The 12245-nt window shown below is 45.8% G+C and overlaps 1 protein-coding gene across 1 annotated transcript in view; it reads right to left on the bottom strand.

Moving 5' to 3' along the window:
* DDX3X (DEAD-box helicase 3 X-linked) overlaps positions 1 to 12245 on the bottom strand; it is a 545023-nt gene that overhangs the window by 507457 nt on the left and 25321 nt on the right. Inside the window, exon 2 of the mRNA XM_085622939.1 lies at positions 1859 to 1916. Within this exon, the coding sequence (XP_085479065.1) occupies positions 1859 to 1916 (58 nt within the window). The remainder of the gene's footprint in view (positions 1 to 1858; positions 1917 to 12245) is intronic.

Below are 12245 nucleotides of genomic sequence, written 5' to 3'. Positions count from 1 at the left end.
CTCCAGAACACGTACCACCCCCTACCATGAGCGACATTCAAGGGGCTAGAGAAAGACATTAGATCCCCATTATGGCAGGGTGGACAGCCCAGAATAGCGCTGAAGATGCTACAAAGCCATTTAAAGGTGGAATCGCACTGTCAGACAGGCTTATTATTGGGCTGCCCACCTTATTTCTATTAGTGAATGGTCGCATGTGACACGTGATCACCCCACATATCAAATAAAGAGAACGGATGTCACCTCACACACCTACACTACCTATATGGGTGAAATGCATCTCTCAGCTCAGTTATTACCAGCAACAAAGGTCACCATGGAGTCATGGGAGAGAGCCACAAAGGCTATTGGATGGGCAAATCGTATCACACGCTATGCTGCTATGAGGGGGTTGGGGAAGCTAAAGGGCCTCAAGGCATGGGACCTCCTGGGCATCCCCGTAATTAGAGACATCCTGGAACAAGTGACCATTAAAACATGTCCCAAAATAAGGCAGGAACATGGGCTAGACAGATCCCATTCATTAAATACGCGCAGCAGCACCATGCATGGCAAACGCAGAATTTCCTGCGTTCGGACATGTCCGAATGGACCCCACTTTAGGGGAGGCTTCTATAAGAAGAACTTGTAGAGAAGGCAGTATCCCTTACATATAAAACCATAAATACACCTGACCAACTGCACAAGCTTAAAGAGATGGGAGACAGACATAGGGCCTTTGGAGTACATAGACAAGGAGGCGGCACTAATACACCCCCGAGAGAAAGCCATTAAAGCCAGGCTACGCCTTGTACAGTACAAGATTCTACATAGAACAGGGACAAGTTACACAAGATGGGCAGGGAGAAGACATCACATTGTATTGGACTGCAAAGAGACTACAGGTCATTTATCAAACAATATGGCCATGCCCCGCCATTCAGGCTTACTGGACGGTCATACTTGGAACATTGAGGGGAGGTACTGGAGGAGACTTTGCTGCTGGACTGTTTGTACATCTGGGCATCCCAAGTGAGGTAGATGTGCCTAGAACACAACTACTCTTCGCCTTTTTAGGCTTGGTAGTGGCGAGGCGGGATGTTGCTAGACAATTGGGGGTGGGGGGGGGGGGGGGGGGGCGGGCAGACACCCACAGTGCAGGAATGGACCAGGGGGAATGGATCTATATGTGGCCACTGAGCGTACCACTTGTACGAGCAGAGGATGCCCCAAAAAAATAAGAGTATGGGGACAGTGGCAGCGATACCACAGAGTGGACCTCCGTGATAATACACAGGACAACATAGCACTGTCCTCCGGAGTAGATATCAAAACCGAAAATCGAGACTCAAAATGAAAATGCCGCAAGTTGCTCCAACTAATGGAATCAAATGGCAAAGAACACCCCTCACTGAATACGATGATCATGAGTTCACCCCAGGGGCGAAGGGAGTTTGGTATGGATGGCTAGGTTACATGCGACTAAAGTTACACAATTGTTACTTGCATGTTTATTTATAAATCAAAATATATATTTGGTTTTAAACTTTGTCCTGTGATGCCTGCACGTGGAAGGCATGTCTAGTAAAAGTAGAGTAGCTTTCACCTTTTGTAGTACTTTCAATTCAAAGGAGATGGCTAAATGATTGCAAAAGCATCAGTCACTGGCCATTGCTTGGCCACATTCTTGTACCATTGTTTGAATTGCACTCTATGTCACTCTAGGAGGAGGTTCATAACTTTAAAGTAGTTTTAAGCGAGTGTTCTCATTAGAGTTAACAAAGCAACTTAGTTCATTGAACTTTCAACAAATGCACCTTCACAGAAACCAAAAAGAAAAAACTAATCATACAAATACAAGTTTACGAATAGTACTTACTGCTTGTTGTTCCACCACCACTCTGACCATCAGCTGAATTCAAGTCTAGGCCAGCAAACTAAAAGACAAAGGCTCAAGGTCAGTTCACCTACTTCAAAACCAACAAACACTCATGAACAAAGTGTCATATGTACCTCAAAGCTAAAGGATGTTTGAAATTCTCCTCAGATTTGTAGGAACCAACCCAACTTTGTACCACATGGATATACAGAGAAAAACCCTCTTAATCAACATTGGATAGTATGAAAGGGTCATGGTGCCTGTTCGATTAGGAAGAACAATTGTTACTTACCTGTAAACAGGTGGTTCTCCAGTATTGGTGTCTTTCATAGATTCACATGCTTGAATATTCCCCGTCGTCGGAGTGGGAGTCCCACGGTAAATAATATAGCAATATATACAGCCATAATTATATATATATACATACACATAAGTAATCATATAAAAACAGACAAACTCCATCCCCCTCGCAGATAGTAACAGGGGATTCACCTCCAGTGGACATAGCGAACTTTCACCAACTAATGGAGAGGACGGCGCAACGTTTTAAACTGACAACGGAGCGCAGAGAGGAAGATTGTTTCCTGTATGATTTTAAGAGTCAACCTTTTAAACAGACTTATGCCATTCCTATTGTGGAATTTATTTGGGAAGAAGGCAAGAAGTTGATGCAAACACCGAATACCTTGCCGGCACAGGTGCCTCGTTTAGAGAAGAAATATAAGGCACCAATAGGAACCCCAGCATGCCTCACGGGACAGGCTAAACCGGAGTCAGTCGTTACGCAGGCAGCGCAACGTAAGGCAAAAAATCCGGCGTCGACTGTCACCGCACCACCGGATCGTGACAGACGTCGAATGGATGCCATAGGGCGTAAGTTCTCTTCAATGGCCTCTACTGTGGTTAGAGCAGCTAATGCCTTGGCCATTTTGGGTCGCTATGACCGACAAGTGTGGGCTGATATTTCAGATGTGCTGCAAGAGTTGCCGGAGCCATCTAAGGCAGAAGCAATGAAGTTGCTTCAAGAGGGAGAAGCAGCATCGGCGGAGATAATTGATTGTGCAGTAGACATCGCCTGCACGGGGTTCCGTCAGCTTGCCGGAGCGGCTGTTCTGTGCAGGCAAGGATGGTTAAGATCAACATCCTTTCGTCAGGAGGTACAGTCCATGATCCTTAACATGGCTTACGACGGCGAGGCGTTATTTGGAAGTCACGTTGATGAGGCGCTCCAGTCCATAAAGGATACTGAAACAGCTAGATCCTTAGGAAACCTACAATTTCAAAGGCAAAATTTTCGTGGTGCACGCGGACGCGGCACCTCCTCAAATTTTCGAAGGGGTAGTAATCAATACAGACCCTATAATCAAGGATCCAACCAATATTCAAATGGCCAGCAACAGCAATCTTCACGACAGCAGGCCTCCAAGTCGTATAGAGGGAAATCCTCATACAGAGGAAATTCATCTAAAAGACAGACTCTTTCCGGACATGCAAGGTTGGAGGTCGAATCTCTGTTCTTTTCTCAATGGTCCTCCATCACAAGGGACCGTTGGGTTTTGGACATTGTGAAAAAAGGACATGCCTTAGAATTCACCAAATTCCCTCCTTCCACACCACCCTCCGGACCACCACCTGCTCACATGAAAGAACTTTTGCATCAAGTTAGACTTCTAAAGCAGAAGGGAGCTGTAGAATTGGTGCCAGTATCTCAAAGGGGAAAGGGTTTTTATTCCCGATTCTTTCTGATCACAAAAGAACGGAGAGTGGAGGCCCATCCTCGATCTAAGGGCACTAAACAAATACCTAAAGAGCCAATCCTTTCGTATGATGACGCTAGTAGACATCTTGCGTCTACTCTCGCAGGAAGATTTCATGGCAACTATAGATCTCCAGGATGCCTATTTTCATATTCCTATATTACAAAGGCATCGCAAGTTCCTGCGCTTTCGAGTGGGTCAACACGATTACCAATTCAAAGTGTTACCGTTTGGTCTGCGCTCGGCCCCTCGTGTGTTCACGAAGGTGCTAGCTCCAGTAATAGCGTTTCTGCGACTCCAGGGAGTGCAAATTTTTCCATATCTGGACGATTTTCTCCTGAAATCTCAGTCAAGCACTCACCTAAGACAACACATACTTCTATGCCAGAACGTGTTTCGCTCATTAGGTCTGTCCATAAATGCAGCGAAATCCCAACCTCATCCTGCTCAGCAAAGGGATTTTCTGGGAGCAACTCTGGAAACGGTATCAGCAAGAGCGTTTCTTTCCCAAGAGCGTCTGCAAAAGATTCTACGGCTGGTGGCTTTGATCAAGTCAAAAGAGTCAGTTTGTGAGATTGTTAAAATAGTTTCTGGGGATGGCGTCATCCTCCATTGCCTTAGTTCCCCATTGCAGGCTGAGAACACGTCCTATTCAGGAAGCACTGGATGTTCAGTGGCGTCAAGTAACGGGTCCTTTCCACGACATGGTACGTGTCTCAGATCAAATGAGGTCAGCACTCGCATGGTGGACAAATCCAGCCAACTTGACAGAAGGCACGTCTTTTCTGTCGGTTCCGCCGGACTGGACAATCACGACAGACGCCTCATTAGAGGGATGGGGTGCACATTTGGAGGATCTCTCGGTAAAAGGGAGATGGTCAACACACCAAAGAACTTGGCACATCAACAGGTTGGAGTTGATGGGAGATTTATCTCGCTCTAAAGTCCTTTCTGCCCTTGATCCAAGGAGAGTCAGTGCTAATACAGACAGACAACACAACCTGTATGCACTATGTGAACAAACAGGGCGGAACAAAATCCCCAAGTCTGTCCAGGTTAGCTCAAAGAATTTGGGACTGGTCTCTCAGTCATCAAATCATGATTACAGCAGTACACCTGCCAGGAGTATCCAATGTCCTAGCGGATTCCCTGAGCAGGTCCTCCTCGTCGACCCACGAGTGGGAATTACACCGACCCACTCGAGGATATTCCAACTATGGGGTCGTCCGCAACTGGATCTCTTTGCTACGCCGGAGAACCGGAAATGCCAGAATTATGCAAGCTGGCATCCCCACAAGGAGTCGCTGGGGAATGCCCTTTTGATAAACTGGTGCAATCTATTTGCGTATGCCTTTCCTCCAATTCCCCTCATACCTCGGGTCCTTTGGAAGATGAAGAGACAGCCTTGCCACCTGATTCTAATAGCCCCACGCTGGCCCCGACAAGCGTGGTTCTCAGAACTGCTCCTGATGTCCCAATGTCAACCAATCCTCCTGCAACATCGGACAGATCTGCTCACAATGAGCGAAGGGAGAATTTGTCATCCAAATCCCTCCTCACTGAGCTTATCGGCCTGGAACCTGAACACCATGAGTTCGCCCATCTAGACATCCCGCAGGATTGTAGGGATATTTTGGCCCAAGCAAGAGCACCCTCTACAATCAGGACGTACAAGTTCAAATGGAAAAGATTCTGCCACTGGTGTGCTTCTAACGGAGTCCACCCGATACACTCCACGGCGCACCAATTACTACCTTTCTTCTTGCACCTAGCTAATTCTGGACTGTCTCATGCAACCTTACGGGTTTTCCTAGCAGCAATTTCCCGTTTCCGGCAGGATCGATCAAATTCCCTTTGTTCCTCAAGAATAATCCGCCAATTCTTTAAAGGCTTATTCCGAAAATTTCCGCCAGTACGGCGCCCTCCTCCGTTGTGGCATCTTAACGTTGTGTTGGCGCAATTGATGAGACCTCCGTTCGAGCCCATTCACAAGGCCGACTTAAAATATCTAACTTGGAAGGTCGCACTACTTCTGGCATTAACGTCTTCACGTTGTGTCAGTGACATTCATGCTTTTACCGTCAAACCTCCGTTCCTGCAGTTCAAACCGGATGCTGTAGTGTTGCGCACCAATCCATCATTCCTACCCAAGGTGCCTACTGATTTTCATATTAATGAACCAGTAATATTAAAGACCTTTGCCAATCCTCAGACACCTGCAGAGCAAAGATTGCACTCTTTGGACGTGAAGCGATGCCTAAAATTCGACATCAGTAGGACAAGTTAGTTTTGAAAATCCGATCAATTTTTTATAGCATATGGACGTTAGGTTACTAAGCCGACGATTGCACGCTGGATTTCGGCAGCTATTGTTTTCTGCCACCAAAAGGCAAACAAACCCCTACAGTCTTCAGTGAGAGCGCACTCCACTAGGGCAGTATCATCATCTACTGCCTTATTTGCTGGAGTACCTTTGCAACACATCTGCAGAGCAGCTGCGTGGTCGACCAGACACACGTTTACTAAGCACTACTGCTTGGCAACATTAAGCGAGGAGGACTCTGCAGTAGGACAAGCAGTGCTACGCAATCTTTTTAAATAAGGTGAGCCTCTTCCTCCCGCCTCCATTTTGTTTCCATTTATAATTGACATACGATGCATTTATACTATTACAGTTATTCAGTACTGTCATATGCATAAGAAGATTGATTGTCATTACAATTTCGAAGCTGTGTGATCATGGAAACAATGATGATTGTTACTGCTAGCTATTCTATATTCAAGCATGTGAATCTATGAAAGACACCCCAATACTGGAGAACAACAATTGTTACTTACCTGTAAACAGGTGGTTCTCCAGTATTGGTGTCTTTCATAGATTCACATGCGACCCTCCCTCCTCCCTTCAGAGGCTCTCTTCTCCTCATACACTCTAAAGGTCACTTTGGTGCTACGAAAATCTGAGGTGAGGAGCTCTGAGGAGAAGGTTCTAGAGAGGAGCTGGCGCCTGATTGGCCGTACTAACATAATGACAGAGATAGACTACGAATGTCTTTTTTCTCTTTCCATGAATCTCTATGGAGATTCCATATAGGGACATTCTTGATGGTATCACTTGCTTATTATAAGCAAGTGATACCATCAAGAATGTCCCTATATGGAATCTCCATAGAGATAGATGGAAAGAGAAAAGACATTCGTAGTCTATCTCTGTCATTATGTTAGTACGGCCAATCAGGCGCCAGCTCCTCTCTAGAACCTTCTCCTCACCTCAGATTTTCTACCGCACATCGTGTGACAGGGAGTCTCCCTGAGCTCTGCTCAGTTTTTGTCAGTCAGAATGTCTTCAAGTAAGAAATCTTTGTTTAGACCATGTCCTTCGTGTGGAAAGCTGCGTTTATTTTCTGAGGACCCACACAGTAAGTGTATTTACTGTTGGTACCCAGATCATGAAGTGGCAAAATGTAAGTTTTGTAGAACTTTTTCTACAAAACTCTACCGCCAGTAGGGGATAGATTATATATATATATATATATATATATATATATATATACTACCCTGAAAGTCTCGGGGGGGGGGGGGATTCGTCAAGCGGGGGCTGAGAAAAAAGGGGGGGTCCCAAAACACGTTTTTCCCATGCATTTTTCCATAGGACCTTTAGGCACAGCTACAGCCCGAACGGCTGAACAGAGTTACTTGAAATTTGGCAGAGAGGTAGTCCTCAGGTCAAGGAAGTGCCTTTTGTAGGTCTGGTGTAAATCTGTTCAGTAGTTCCTGAGAAAATAGCATTTAAATCAATATATATCTGTGGCAGCTTACGGTGCGCTTACCGTGCGCTTACGGTAAGCTTACCGTACGCGTACGGTGACGTGCGCGATTCTGATTGGCTGTTAGATCTTAGTAAACATTCGAATCGGTCGAAACCAGGAAGCGGCGGCTGCCATTTTCTCTCTCGCACTCTGAAGGGGGGGGGGGGGGGGGGAAGAGGAAAAACAAAGCCAAAAAACATGTAAAGGGGCTGTTTAGACAGCTCCTAACCCCCTAGCCTTGTTGATGGTGTCCCCAAAGAACCCCCAAGGCCAAAAAGTCAATTTATTTTTTTTTTGCAAAATCGCCGATTATGCTTACCGTACGTGTATGGTAAAAAAAAAAATTTTTAAATTAACCATACTCTCCCCACCCCATGTGCAAATGGTGCCTGAAGGGCATCATTTGTGCATGCTTAATATCAGTCTGAAAATGAAAAAGTTTTTTTTAAACAAAATCAACCATACTCTCCCCACCCCGTGTGTAAATGGTGCCCGAAGGGCACCATTTGTGCATGTCATATATGTCAATGAAAATGTAAAAGTTTACCTTGCACAACGAAGCGCATAATATGTCCTCCATGTGCGCGAAGCGTATCGTGCGTACATGGCCCATCCAGCGTAACGTGGGCACGCGGTGCGCATAGCGCACCGCGTGCCCGTGCCTGCACGGCACTAACTGCGTAAAGTGGGCGCACGGTGCGCAAAGCGCACCGCGTGCTCACTGTGCGCGAAGCGGACCGTGCGCGCACGGAACGAACTGCGTTAAGTGGGCGCACGGTGCGCAAAGCAACGAACTGCGTTAAGTGGGCGCGCACGCCACGAATGGCGTAAAGTAACTTACCATTTAAAAAACCGTACAAATTCACTGAAAAACCCATAGGTTTCACACACGTTATAGTTAGAATTAGCATTTAAAAAAACCTTGCAAATTCACTGAAAAAACCATAGGTTTCACACATGTTAGTTGGCTGGACATTTTACTGATAAAAAAACCTATGAAATTCCCCCGTTATAGTTAGTGCAGGCAACTAACTCACGCGACCGCAATCCTCTGCTGATGACATGTGGGTCTTTATGAAAAAAAAATATTTGTAATATATGTATAGCTTAAATTTAATGGAAGAAGACATGGGCAAATAAGTGTCTAAATACAGTATTAGCATCAGCAGAGGATTGCGGTCACTTGAGTCATAGTTGCCTGCACTAACTACAACGGGGGAATTTCATAGGTTTTTTTATCAGTAAAATGTCCAGCTAACTATAACATGTGTGAAACCTATGGTTTTTTCAGTGAATATATATATATATATATATATATATATATATATATATATATATATATATATATATATATATATATATATATATATATATATAATGGCTGTATATATTGCTATATTATTTACCGTGGGACTCCCACTCCGACGACGGGGAATATTCAAGCATGTGAATGGGTAAGTTACTTACCTGTAATCCTAGTTCTCTTCCAGGGGTATCCTCAAAGTCATAAGCACTGAATATTCCCGCCCATGTGCGGGGACCCCGGAAATAATAAAATTATATATGTAAAAAACATACATATATACAGCTCTGTATATGTATAAACATATATCATTTTTTCCAAGCAAATGCAGCTCCCATAAAAGGCTAGGCAATGTAAATATACACATCCAATAACACACATAAATAAATAAAGGTATAACAATACACCTGAATCTCTTTTTTTTTTTTATGAGGTAAACACTCATGAGAAAGCAAAAAATAAAGAGAACAAACTGTGGAAAAACACAGATGTACAACACATTGCCAGCCTGCAGGCTGCATTGCAATATAATACCATAGAGACTAAAAAGCCCTGTACAGGTAAAAACTGGCACCGTGCCTTTAAGGCAGCCCTGACTTCCATATCCCATCATGCCTCAGGAGTGACAGTTAGGTCAGTTGTTCTTTGCGGGACCGTAGTCCTAAACACAAAGATATATCCTTTCCATAATGAATAATACACTTCTTCTCATTTGCCTGGGGAGGTGGGTGGGTTGCTTAGGACTTTGATGAGGATACCCCTGGAAGAGAACTAGGATTACAGGTAAGTAACTTACCCTTCTCTTCCAGGGGATCCTCATCAATAGTCCTAAGCACTGAATAGAGTAGCAAGCTCCCCTTCCACCAGCAGGCAAATGAAACTAAGGTTGTATCACCCATGGAGAAAGAGAATCATGAAAATGATTATGCATGGAACAGATTCCTCAAGGAGGCTTGTCCTACTGGAGTGTCTGCTCTGGTGTCCGAATCCAGACAATAATGCCTGGTAAAAGTGTGGACAGACCTCCAAGTGGCTGCCTTGCAGATCTCGGAGAGTGGGACATTATTGAGAAAAGCCGCGGTAGCCGCTTTTCCTCTTGTCGAATGCGCTTTAGGGCGCGCCCCCAATGGTTTCTGAGCCAGTTGGTAGGCCAATGTAATACTTGAAACAATCCACCTAGCAATGGAACGTTTGGATGCAGCAAAGCCCATACGGACAACCCCATAGTTCACAAACAATTGATCAGATTTCCTGACATTCTTAGTCCTATCTAGGTAGAATTTTAGGACCCTTTTGACATCTAGAGAATGCAACGCCCTCTCTGCCGGAGAGGAGGGGTTGGGAAAAAAGGTTGGTAAGGAGATGGCTTGGTTTACATGAAATTCCGATACCACCTTGGGTAGAAACGAAGGATGAGTTCTCATCACCACCCTATTTAGATGAAAAATTGTGTAGGGTTCTTTAGAACAGAGGGCCTGTATCTCACTGACCCTCCGTGCTGAAGTGATGGCTATTAAAAATGCTGTCTTCCATGTGAGGTGCTGTAGGGTAGCCTTAAGAATAGGTTCAAAAGGCGAACCCATGAGCTTCGACAGAACCAAGTTTAGCTCCCAGGAAGGAGAGGGAGGTCTAACAGCGGGATAGACTTTGAGTCCTTGCAAGAAATCCTTCACTACCTGCACTTTAAAAAATGACTGCTGTGAAGGCGAACGCCTGTATGCTGTTATGGCTGCTAGGTGAACCTTTATGGATGAAAATTTCAACCCTGCCCTTGCTAAATGTAGAAGATAGGGCAAAATTACATCCTCCTGGCATTTAGTGGGATCATAATGATGCTGAGCACACCATATATAAAATCTTTTCCACTTACAGAAGTAGGAGTGTCTTGTCGAAGGCCTCCTGGCTTCCTTCAGTATGGACATACACTCTTGAGGGAGGTTCAGATGGCCATACTGGAGGACTTCAGGAGCCATGCTGTTAAGCTCAGCGAGGGAAGGCTGGGATGGTAAATCTTCCCCTGCATCTTGGATAACAAGTCCGGCCTGCACGGCAGCCGCTTGTGGGGGCGGATCGACATGTGTAGGAGATCCGTGTACCACCACTGCCTCGGCCAGTCCGGTGCTATGAGGATCATCTTGGCAGATGAATTCTGTAGCTTGGTCACCACCTTGGGAATTAGTGGGAGAGGCGGAAAAGCGTACACAAATGTCATTGACCAATTGATCAAAAGGGCATTCGACCAATTGATCAAAAGGGCATTCCCTAGGGATCCTGGTCGATGGTATCTTGAGGCGAAGCCTCGGCATTTTGTGTTTTGCTCGTCCGCAAAGAGGTCCACTTGCGGGCGCCCCCATTCCTCGAAGATGTCTAACACCTCGTCGTTTTTCACCCAGTCCTCTGGTTCTTGAAAATGCCGACTGAGCAAGTCTGCTTGCACGTTGAGTTCTCCTGGTAGGTGCACCGCTTTCAATGAGATGTTCCTTGCTAGGATCCAGTGCCACAGGGACTGAGCTTCCAGCGAGAGCGTTCTGGATCGAGTACCCCCCCTGCTTGTTCAGGTAGTACATTGTGGTGGTATTGTCCGTCTGTACTAGAATGGTACTCGTCGTGATCGCAGGCAGGAACGCTTTGAGGGCTAGGTGGACTGCCCTGAGCTCCAGCATGTTGATGTGGTACAACTGCTCGCTGCTGGACCACCGTCCCTGAGTTTGCAGCGTCCCAAAATGCGCACCCCATCCCTGAAGGGATGCGTCGGTGATTAAAGTCTGAATTGGGGGTTCTTGATGGAAGGGGATCCCCACTTGTAGATTCCTTGGCTTCAGCCACCACTTGACTGACTGTTTGGCTGCAGAGGAGAGGCAAACCTTTTCTTCCCACAGGGAGTTCCTTTGATCCCATTTGTCCTCGAGATCTTGCTGGAGAGGACGCATCCTTAGCCTGGCATTGGGCACTAGGAAGATGCAGGATGCCATGGCCCCTAGCAGAGATGAGATTCGCCTTGCCGACGACAGATTGCTGGTTATGATCTGTCTGCCTTTTAGCATAATGGATGACTGTCTTTCCTCCGAAGGAAACACTTTTCCTACTACGGAGTCTATAGTTGCACCCAGGTAGTGGATCCTCTGCGTTGGTGAAAAATTGGACTTTTTGACATTCACTCTGAGACCCAACTTGCGACATAAGTTCAGGCATAGCGACAGCTGTGACCGCACATTCTGTGGTGATGAGCCCTTTATTAGCCAGTCGTCTAGGTAGGGATAGACGAAGACTCCTGCGCGTCTCAGAGCAGCCGCTACTACTGCCACGCATTTTGTGAATACCCGAGGAGCTGACTTCAGGCCAAAAGGGAGGACTTTGAACTGATAGTGAGAGTTGCCTACCACAAACCTGAGAAATTTTCGATGATTCCTTAGGATGGGAATATGGAAATATGCATCCTGAAGGTCCAGTGAACACATCCAATCGCCCATCCGGAGAAGAGGATATATTTGGTGGAGCGCCAGCATGCGAAATTTTTC

The sequence above is a fragment of the Triturus cristatus genome, chromosome 8, assembly GCF_964204655.1.
Source record: "Triturus cristatus chromosome 8, aTriCri1.1, whole genome shotgun sequence".
Lineage (NCBI taxonomy): Eukaryota > Metazoa > Chordata > Amphibia > Caudata > Salamandridae > Triturus > Triturus cristatus.
This window is presented reverse-complemented; position numbering and strand designations above follow the sequence as displayed.